Genomic DNA, 11,591 nt, shown 5'->3' with positions numbered 1-11,591 from the left:
ACCTTACGCCCCTGTCACAACTGCAACTCTTGAATACTGCAGCCGATCACTGGGCTTAGCAGTAATGTCATAGCTACAGCCATGGTACATGAACTTCAGGAGTATAGTATCTAGCACTAAATCTGAGAATTATCCACTTACAAGCAATGACTGTATGAAGTGCAAAAACCATAACATTCAGAATAAATAGTGTGACCGTGACTATGCCGCTAGTGTGTAATAATGCGTCGTGAGAATATATCGCCCCCCTACAGACATGTGCACTTGGTGAAAAGCACCATAGATGTATTACACAGACCGGTGTATCTTACTCGGTGCTCTGTTTTGAACATTATTTACTTGCAGTTATTAGAACAAGTGTGAACCTGTACATATTGAATGGGGACTGAGTCTGAGAAGGCCGTACAGGCCCCCGTCACACTATTCTGCGCAGTATTTGTAAGCCAGGAATCCCATGATTAAGGGAGATATGTCTCCTGAAACGCGTTGAGATTCTTACCCATATGGTTTGTGCTGAAGTTTGTATCCTCCATGTTTAAGTTTGTGAATAAAGAAAACTTTTTTTCACGGATTCGGTGAAGCTGGACGTTTTCTTCTTACAGTATTTGTAAGCCAGGAATCGATCGGACAATGGAAAGATGTTCACCTCTTCTGTCCTGAACATTTACTCTTGGTTTTTGGTTTGCAAATACAGCTCGGAACATTGTGCGAGTATTTACAGTGCATTTTCTTCATCCGGTATCGGCCTCCTACCACAGGACAAACATTTATGGATCCAGTTAACATTAAGGGAATGAGTTCACTGAGGGTCAGAGTGGGCACGTAAAGTGTGAAAAAGACATATAATTTGATTTTTTTAGGAGTTCGGTATTTATAGCAATGCACAAATCTGGACAGATTGAATCCATGAGGCTCGGGCCCAGCTCACACACCAGTGCACCTAGGAAGGACCAACGTGTGGAGTGATTCATCAGAACTGGACAGCCTGATATATGTCTATGATGCTCTTGCCTTCAGCTCAGGAGTAGTGATGAGCGCAAAACTTAATTGCTTGAGTGAGAGTCCTAGGCGGCCGCATGTTTCGCGACTGTTCGACAACCACAACAGGTGGAGATTGCCCGTGTTTGCTAGGCAATCCCGGCATGTTTTGTTGGCTGTCCAACAGCCTCAAAACATTCAGCCGTGGGGACTAGAACGTCACCCGAGCACCCTAGGCAAACTAGAGTAACAAGCATTTTCACTCATCACTAGTCAGGAGACCTAATCAGAATCCATAGCAGTCCTTAGGGTAGGGCTAAAGTTGGCCTTACATAGAAAAGAAAAACTGGCCAAACTGTAGCTTCCTGATTCCATGGCAGGATGGATTGCCACATCCTCTAATTAGTGAAGTAAAATGCTGCCGGCCTAACTCTGCTTCTTCCTTGCAGTAAACATTCATGGTCAGCCACGCTTGCAGGATGGTGAAGTTGGAGAAACAGCCTTTGGCACCGTGAGTTTGCAGCCACAGCCGATATTGGAGCTCGTGACTGGATTTACTTAAAGGGAACCGGTCACCTCGTTTTTTCAGTATGAGATAAAAATACCGTTAAATAGGGCCTGAGCTGTGCGTTACAATAGTGTATTTTGTGTACCCTGATTCCCCACCTATGCTGCTGAAATACCTTACCAAAGTCGCCGTTTTCGCCTGTCAATCAGGCTGGTCTGGTCAAATGGGCGTGGTGACATCGGTGTTTCTTCCCCCAGATCTTGCTCATCTTTCCGTCGGTGGCGTAGTGGTTTGCGCATGCCCAACTGCCTAATCCACTGCGCAGGTGAAGAAAAAGAGCACGATCTGCGCTATTCCCCTGGTTATCGGTGGGGGTGGCCATCTTCCTGAGGCCGCACGTGTGCAGATGGAGTGCTCTGCTGCCTGGGGCTCCAGGAAAATGGCCACGGGATGCCGCACGTGCGCAGATGGAGATCGCGGCGGCCATTTTTCTGAAGCCGAGATGCAGAAAGATGAGCAAGATCTAGGGGAAGAAACAGCTATGTTACCACGCCCATTTGACCAGACCACCCGATTGACAGGCGAAAACGGCGACTTAGGTAAGGTATTTCGGCAGCATAGGTGGGGAATCAGGGTACACAAAATACACTATTGTTACGCACAGCTCAGGCCCTATTTAACGGTATTTTTATCTCATACTGAAAAAACGTGGTGACAGGTTCCCTTTAGAGCAATCGTTCAAAGTCTCAAATCATACAAGTATTGGAAGTGAACGGAGCCTTACTAATCCTTTTAGCAAATCGGGCCTTGTGATGTCTACTGCTGCATGTGTGACCTACAGGTATCGTGCACATTAGAAAAGAGCAGCGCACCATAATTGCAGACTGTGCCCGCATCTTCTGCTTTGGAAAAGAGCAGCTCTAGCCTAACCCTTTAAGCCACACTTTCTTAGAAGGTAAATGGAGCCTGTTAGCACACACCGCTTGGTATACCCTTGCTGTGGCCAAACCGTTCAAACCATCTTCCCACCTACTTGTTTTTCCTCCATTTCTGCCTTTATTTGCCTCTTTGAAGCCAGAGCTGTAAATCAAAGTAGAGAGGGAGGGAAAACAAGGAGGTGGGAAGGGGCACATTAATGTTTGGCCTTGGTGCACTGAGCGCCTGTGCCTGGTTTGAACAGTCATTCGGTGTTTTAAAGCGAAACGTTGCACAACTTCTCATTCCCTTCTGTATCAGTGTGCATGAGATATGGAAAAGTTATAAGATGATCGAACGCTACCAGTGGAAGGGAATAGTGTTGCAGTTGCCTATTGCTTCCAGGTGTTTTTTTTTTTAATCGAAAGTTGTAAACTATAAAATAGATCAGTTAGAAAGGCATAGATTACACAAAACTACACATTGTGTGACAGCTAATGGAGTAGGCATGTAATCCAAACCTCATGAATATTGGAAGAAAACCACAAGAGGTTAATGTAGGCTTGGTGGGACACAAGAGCTATATAAGCTCCCTAGTCAAAAAAAAAATGGAAAAAAACAAAACGAAACCGATCACAGGAGCCCTGTAGATTTTCCTCAACTGAAAAAGGCCTTGATCCAAAAGACATTGCCTGGATGGTCGGATATTGAATACATGGGAGTGTGGTCATCATTAGTTTGCCAATGTTTTAGGGACTCTGTTCTTAAACAGCCGTTCTGTGCAGATACTCAGCGCTCCATGGTGGGGCCAAATATTTATATACACCTTCCCACCTACTTGTTTGCCATCTATCTCCATCCTTCTCTGGTGCTATGAAGTATGGACAGTGAGGGTGATCAATGAGTGGAACAGGCTGCACGAGAGATGGTGAGTTCTCCTTCAATGGAAGTCTTCAAACTGAGGCTGGACAGACATCTGTCTGAGATGGTTTAGTGAATCCTGCATTGACTCTAGAGGTCCCTTCCTACTCTAACATTCTAGGATTCTGAGTCGGAGCTGTTAATCAAAGAAGACTGCAGAGAGAGGAAAAACAAGCAGGTGGAAAAGTGTATATAAAGGATGAGCCACGCCCTGTTGCTCCGAGCGCGTGTGCTTGGTTTGATCAGTCATTCTGTGCTGACAGTCCCTTTAGGCCAGTCTCACACGTCCAGATAATTCCGGTACCGGAGTTATCCGTGTCCGTGTGCTCACGTGGCATTCAGTGTGGCACATGTGTGGCAGCACCAGGGGTGGAGCCGCATATTCATCACTGTAATGAGCGGTATCATGTGACCACTCACACAGGACTGGCTGCCGGCGCTGAGAGGAGGCATCGCGGGAGCTGGGTGAGTATTTCTCTGCTAGGGGGCGGGCGCACGGGGGGCGGGAGGTGACCCCACTTTATTTTTAACACAAAAAAATAAACTTGATTTTTTCATTCCTTCTCTCCAGCAACCGCTGCTGGGGAGAAGGAATGAATGCCGGCTTCAACACCAAAAGCAGGGGACAGCTCTTAACTGTAGCGCTGTTTCTCCTGTGGCGGTACGTGCACACGCAGGAGAGTGCACACTGTTCTCCGTGCGCAGGACGCTTTGCGGGCCGTGCTGCCGGAGAAACGTGGACATGTCTCCGTGTTTTGCACACGGACACACGGTCCGTGAAAATACGCTGACATGTGCAGAGACACATTTATTTTGATGTGTCTACGTGAGTCAGTGTCTTTGGTACGTGAGGAAACTGTCACCACACGTACCGGAGCCACTGACGTGTGAAACAAGCCTTAGAAGGAATCTGTTAGCACAGAATGACTGTTGAAACTGAACACAGCCGCTTGGTGCACCCTTAGTATGGACAAAAGTTCAGTGTTCCAACCAAGCACAGCAGCTGTACGGAGACAGGAGGGACGATTCAGTCTTTTTATGCTGACCAACTCCCTTTAAAATGTTTATACCGTAATTACGCTATATAAGAAAAAAAAATAAGGCCTCATGCAGATGCAAAAATTTTTTGTGTACAAGGAAAAAAATAGGTTTCAGTTTCATCCTTTTTTCATCCGTGTGGCATTTATCTTGCTTGTATACACAAAAAAAAAATAAATCAGCCAAGCTACTAGACAGCAAGAAACACGCAGCATGGATGGCATCTGCATGCAGTCCATTTTTTTTCTTTGTGTCCAAGGACCTATTAACTCGAATAGGCACATTTCATCTGTGCACCAGATCAAAATCAGATATGGTATTTTTTTTATGCACCCTCTGCAGAAAAATAGACACTAGAACAACCCCATCGACTAAAGAATAAATGTTCTATCCGTGAAGAGCATGGATAGTACAGGTTGCCCCGTGAGCGTTGGGCACAGGTCACATTGATTAGAAAAGGAGCAGTGCACAAGAGCCGGTGGGTGTTAGACAACAGCCGTGCCAGCCTACAATTGTCTCTCACCAATGATGTTGGACCAGGTGGGAAAGCATGGATTATCACTGTTAGGGAAGTTTAAGTTGTTAAGTGAATGTGCTAGGATAAGGTGCTGAGTGCCTTCGGCGTGCTCGAAAAGTACGTTAGAGTCCCCGCGGCTGCATGTCTCACCGCTGTTCGACAGCCGGAACACATTCAATCCATGCAAGTGTTGTGGCTGTTGAACATCCGTAAGACATGCAGCTGTGGGGACTCGAATATATTTTTCAAGGACGCCGCAGATATTCGGTTACCACCCAAGAATGGTCAGATAACACCTTATCCCAGCACGTTCACTCATCACTAATCCCTAAGTGTTAAAGCTGGCCTTGCCCTTTCCGTATTTCAGTGTGAAGTTTGGATCCTCAGTTTTCCCCAAAGCTTCCATTTCTGAACCTGAAAAACTAACTGAATCGTTCATTAAAAATACATAGACTGTGCAAATAGCAAGCCTCAGAAGGCAATGTGCAGAGGCATTAGGATACCATTTCTAATTAGTTATCTGTGGGCGAGATATCATTTCTTATATTTACACAGTTTCACTTTAAGACAAACTATAAGAACAAACGCTGCAACTAATCATTAGAAAATAAAAGGCTTGATTATAAAACCCAACTCTCATAATTATAAGTAGTGCAGTAAACTCAAGTTACCAATGGTAAAAATAGTAGTTTTATGATGTAACCTCTCCCTACAGTGGAAAAAAACAACCTTTTGTTTTAATTTAGATTATTTGTGCAGACAGGCTAATAATTTAGTACAGTATTTCTACTGTAAGATTGCGTGGCACTGTTCACATTTCAAATTAGTAAACACCCTTATAGCTGAAGAGAGTTCATGTTGGGCCGAGGGTTGATAAGAAAACGCTCGCCTTTATCTTAGACTCTCGGATTCCACTGTCTTAATGTCCAGAGCTTCAGCCTCGTTGGATCCCTCGCTGTTCGACTCCACAGATGGGGTGGGTGCCTCGGTGGAGCTGCAGAGCTGGGGTTCTGGTGTGGGTACAGCCTCAAGGTTCTCCACTTCTTCCAGGTGACTTATTGAACTTGTCTCGCTCATCGCATCAGAGTTCCGGGACAGTCTTTTGAACAACTTTTGACCTGATAGAGCCACAAGAACATGCAAAAAAAATAATCACTGTAAGCTTTGCTAGAAGTTTAACCTTTCAAGGTGGTTCACAGGAACTGAAGCAATGTGGAAAAAAAAAATAACATTTAACTTTATCACGGAAATTTTACATTTTCATAAGGGTAACAGGAGAAAATGGACATCAAAATTTGATGTGCAATTTCTCCTGAGTACGCCGATATCCCATATGTGGGGGAAAACTACTGTCTGACCGCACGGCACGGCTCGTAAGGGAAGGAGCACCATTTGACTTTTTGAAATAAAAATTTGCTGGAATAATTAGTGTACACCATGTCGTGTTGGAGAGCCCCTGATTTGCCTCAACATAAGTGACCCCATTTTGGAAACTAGACGCACAAGGAATTTATCTAGATGCGTGGTGAGCACCTTGAACCCACAGGTGTGTCACAGAAGTTGAGAAAATTAGAAGGAAAAAAAAATGTTTTTAGCCCCAGTTTATTTGTTTTCACAAAGGGTAACATGAGAAATTACACAATAAACATTTGTTGTGCAATTTCTCCTGAGTACGTGGATACACCATATGTGGTCGAAAACTACTTTTGAGGCACACTGCAAAGCTAAAAGGAAGAAATACCATATTGGAGTTCAGATTTTGCTGGAATAATTCGAGGGTGCCATGTCACATTGGCAGAGCTCCTGAGGTGACAGAACAGCAGAAACCCTCCATAAGTGACACCATTTTACAAACTGCAGCTCTCAATGAATTCACAGAGAGATGATGTGAGCATATTGGCACCACATTTTTACCTCTAAAATGCTGTTTTAGCCCCCAAATTTTTAATTTTTATAAGGGCTAATAGGAAAAAATGGACCTCTCTGTTGTGCAATTTCTCCTCAGTGTACCGATACCAGATACCCTACATGTATTCGGGAACTACTTTTGAGGTACAGTGCAAAACTCAGATGGAAAAGAGCGACATATTATAACGCAGATTTTACTGTTATGGTCTGCGGGTGCCAAGACCCACTGGGAGAGGCCCTGAGGTGCCAGAACAGCAAAACCCACCATAAGTGACTACATTTTACAAACTACACCTCTCAATTAATTTATCTAGGGTGCAGTGATCATATTGACACCTCATGTGTCTCACAGAATTTTATACCATTGGGCAGTGAAGAAAAAAAAAAAACATTTTTACCACAAATTTTGTTTTAGCCCCAGATTTTACATTTTCACAAGGGGAAATGGGTAAAAATGGCACAAAAAATTGGTCATACAATTTCTGTGGACCGTGGAAATATACAAGTGGCTGTACAGAACTGCTTAGCCATACTGCTAGACTCAGAGCGCAGATTTCCCTAGAATAGTTTGCAGACTCCATATACGGAGTCCCTAAGGGCTAGAAGAGCAGAATCCATCCTCAAGTGACTCCATTTTGGAAATTATACCCCTTTGGGAATTTATCTACAAGTGGACTATTTAGACTCCATGAGTGTTTTCCGGAAACAAGCAGCAGTAGATGTTGCTGAGTGAAAATTGCAAATCTGCTATTGTAGTGCCCAGTACGCTGTGGTGCTCAGCTCACGCTTTTGGAGACATACATCTGTAAATTAGGCTGGCTCTCATCGCTACAGAAATGCTAAATGTGGTTTATGCACAATGGGGCTCAGAAGGGAGGGTGGCATTTTGATATTGGAGAGCAGAATTCGCTGGATTTCTTTTGAGGGGCGAGGAGCCATAGCACTTTTCCAGATCCTTTGTACTACCAGTAACGTGGAAGCCCCCTACATTTCCATTGACATTGATTTTTTTGTGGATTGAGTTGAAACTTTTATTGGGGACATTTTACATAACATTTGGGATCACATTTATCCTGCGCTCCATACTGAGCACTTATATCTGGGGTTTCTATCTAAATCTCTAAATGACATGATTCAGATAAAACCCCCGAGGGATCCAATCACTATAATGAGGCAGCAGAGTTACTCTGCACTCTAACTGGTCTCTGTTCAGCGGTGCCGTCCTTTTCAAAAGTGCACAAAAATGTGGCGGACCACGCTTTTATGCACACCGCCGGATCATATGCCAGACAGTGTCCACAGTGCCTCCATCTGCCTCATAGGGAATCTTCTGTTGGGGGTTTAGTCAGAATCACGCATTTCAGAGATTTACACGGAAACCTCGATATAAGCACTCAGCACAGAGCACAGGATAAATGTGCGCCGTGCCTTACTGCGATCTTTGGGAGGCAGAATGAACAAATCAACAGCAGGTGAAGAATTGGTTTTATTTTTTACTCCGTTCCTTGTGGGGTATAAGTGATCAGGTGACTTTATTCTTCGCTTCAGAACAATTATAGCGATACAAGATTTATATCGTTTTTTTTTTTATGTGGGCTGCTATCACACACTAAAAGACGCTTTTGTTTTGTAAAAACTAGTTTTTACATCCCCACAATTAGACAGCCATAATATTTCGGCCTAGTCATGTCGTGTGTAAAATTTTACGTGACGAGTTGACGTTTTTATTGGCATCATTTTTGGGCACATGCCATTCTTTGATCAATTTGTATCCAATTTTTGGGAGGCAGAATGAACAAAAAACGGCAATTAAGGATTTTTTTTTCCATGCCGTTCCACGTGTGGTAAAATTGATAAGGCAGCTTTATTCTTTAGGTCAGTAAGATTACATTTATATAATTTTTTTATGTTTTGGTGCTTTCACTCAAACTATTTTATAGAAAGTATTAATTTTTGTATCACTTTATTCTGAGAGCTATAACTTTTTAATTTTTCCACTGATAGAGCTGCATGGCAGCTTGTTTTGTTCAGGCTAAGATGATGTTTTCAGAGATACCATTTTTATTTACGTTCATCTTTCTGATCCAGTTCTATTCCACTTTTTGTTTGGCGGCCTGATGAAAAAGCAGTTTTTTGCCTCTTTAATTTTTTTTTTTTTTTAACTAGTGGGACAGTTTTATAGGTTCGGTCATTCCAGAAGCGACGATACAAAAGGTGTGTACTTTTTTGTTAAATATTTTTATGAAAAGAAATATTTCATAGGTACAATATATTTTTTATTCTTATTTTTGTGATTTTTTTTTTTAAATATTAATAGCTGCCATTAATTGACAAGCCAGAAATCAGTCCACACTGGTACAGGCGGTTCTTTTTTTTCACATGGACCATGGATCCATGTAAAACAATCATTGATGTGCAAAGACACACTGGTTATTTTGGATTAGTGCGGTGTCTATTGAGCACAAGGACCGCACAATGACAGAAAATATGGACGTCTGAGCAAGCCCTAATACTAAGGCCATGATTACTGGACCCTTTTCACCAGAGTTTTGGAATCTGAAATGTTGCAAACTTTTTGTGCAACTCCTAGTTGTACAAAAATGTAACAGCTTTTGCCTTACTTTACACCAGTCCCAGCCAGCTGCTCAGCTTTTTGCAAGTGAGAACTGTTTAGAAGGGAACGTGCGCAGCCAACAGATTCATCAAATTTACGCCACAAAATTACAACAGAAATGTACGGCAATCCCCCAACTGGCATACATACAGTAGTACATTCCTTGTGGTTTAGAGCAGCTGAAAGATGAGCCAACTTATATTATAAGGGTTTTCCCACAAACAAAGCTCACTTTAATCAACAGATCTTGGAATAATAATAAGTTCCATAATTTGATGTGTTTGACAAAAATGTTCCTGTGCCGAGATAATCTTATAAATGTGCCCCTGCTGTGTACTGTGTAATGGCTGTGTCTGACCGTACAGGAACATGGTCTGATCGTACCACATCTCCTGGGCAGGGGAGGAAGCAAAAGAGAGTACACAGACATTACATCAGGGTATCACAGCTGATTCTTTTATGGCGCTGCTACGGTCCAGGGTGATAATGAACAATATTCGTGCCAATGCGCCATCCTTTTCTCAGAATCTAGAGCGCTTGGAGATCGTTCTACAGGCTCTGGAGCAATTTGGTTGGATTGTCAAATGGACAAAGTCTATTTTGGTTCCCACATAGAAGCTACGGTTTATGGGAATGGTGTTCGACACTGTTCAATTGTAAGCATTCCTTCAGAAGTTTGAAGTGTCCAGGCATGCATTTCTTCAACCTTCAATTTTGCATGAAAATCCTTGGAAAGATGGTGACAACGGTCGGGGCAGTGCTGTTTATTCAATTTCGGTCAAGGCTTCTACAGAACACACTTCTAGCCTTTTGGTACAGGTTAATACAGCCCCTTGCTGTCACCAGTCTCTCAGGTGGTGGTCAAGGTCACCCCTGTTAACTCAAGGTCATGGTTTTCATCCCATTCAGTGGCAGGTGCTCACCACAAATGCCAGCCTTTCCGGCTGGGGAGCAATCTTCAGTCGCTTGAAGGTCCAAAGGGGCCAGAAGCAGTCAGGAGAGACTTCTCCCAATCACCGTGATGGAGCTCAGAGCTGTCTGTCTAGCACTTTTACATTATCAGAACTTAGTCTGAAGGATGCCGATCAGGATTAAAATCAGACAACGCCACGGCTGTCGCCCATATCAATCACCAAAGGGACACACAAAGCCCATCTGCCATGGTGGAGGTCGCAGGGATTTTGGAGCTGGCAGAGGACAAGGTTCCTCTAATCTCAGCAGTTCATATACCAGGGACAAACTACTTGGAGGCAGACTTTTTAAAATCGCCAGCAGCTACTTACAGGAGAGTGAGCTCTTAACACGGAGTTGTACATGCGGGTTTGTCGGCGGTGGGGTACACTGGTTGTCGATCTATTAGCGTCCAAAGTAAACGACAAGCAGCCCAAATTTGTGGCAAGGTGCTGGGACCCTCAGACGATTGACCAATCTCTTGATCCCTGTTCGCTCTGCCTTAGACTTCTCAAGAAGAGCAGGGGAGAGTACTCAGTCACTCATTGCCTCGATGGACCTGCTATTCGGAAATGATCAATCTCTTCCAGACAGCTTGGACCTTCTGTCCCAGGATCCATTCTTCCATCCAAATTTATGGTTGCTCAATTTGACAACGTGGCTGTTGAAGACGCGATTTTGAGTACAACAGATCTGTCTGAATTGGTTATCCAGACTATGATAGAGCCCAGAAGCCATCCTGATTCCGAGTCTACAATCACACTTGAAAGGCTTATTTTCGCTGGTGAGAGTCTACCAGTACTTCGCCAAAGTTTTTTTTTTTGCCAGCGCTGCTCTCCTTCTTACAGTACAGATTGGTAGCAGGACTGGTGCTTTAACTCTTTAAAGGGTTAGGTGTAATCCCTTTGAAACAGAGTAACTAGGGTATTGTCATCTAAACCGCAAGTTTAGACTTTTCTCCAGGGGGTGGTGCACATTGGTCCACCCATCGGACTCCCCTAGATCGTTGGGACCTAAATCTTGTTTTGGAGGCTCTTCAGTGTCCGCCTTTTGAGCCTATTGGAGAGATCTCTGCGCTTTTTGTTTCTTATAAAAGGTAGCCTTCCTTATAGTCCTGTCTTGTCGCTTGCTTTACCTTATTCTTCATCAGGATTAGGTAGTGTTGAAGCCAATTCCGTCTTTTCTATCAAAAGTGCTCTCGAGTTTTCTCCACAATTAAGACACTGTTTTACCTTCCTTTT

General features: G+C 43.6%; 1 protein-coding gene across 4 annotated transcripts in view; it reads right to left on the bottom strand.

Moving 5' to 3' along the window:
- Positions 1-5,477: 5,477 nt before the first annotated feature.
- The window catches only part of PDXDC1 (pyridoxal dependent decarboxylase domain containing 1), an 80,586-nt gene continuing 74,472 nt past the window's right edge, over positions 5,478-11,591 (bottom strand). For all 4 annotated transcript variants that reach the window (XM_069734108.1, XM_069734111.1, XM_069734107.1 and 1 more), the window contains one exon: positions 5,478-5,995. In XM_069734108.1, the coding sequence (XP_069590209.1) occupies positions 5,769-5,995 (227 nt within the window). In that variant the 3' untranslated portion in view covers positions 5,478-5,768. The remainder of the gene's footprint in view (positions 5,996-11,591) is intronic.

Source organism: Ranitomeya imitator, chromosome 7 (assembly GCF_032444005.1).
Source record: "Ranitomeya imitator isolate aRanImi1 chromosome 7, aRanImi1.pri, whole genome shotgun sequence".
Taxonomy (NCBI): domain Eukaryota; kingdom Metazoa; phylum Chordata; class Amphibia; order Anura; family Dendrobatidae; genus Ranitomeya; species Ranitomeya imitator.
The sequence above is the reverse complement of the archived record's forward strand: the minus strand, read 5'-3'. Positions and strand labels throughout refer to the sequence as shown.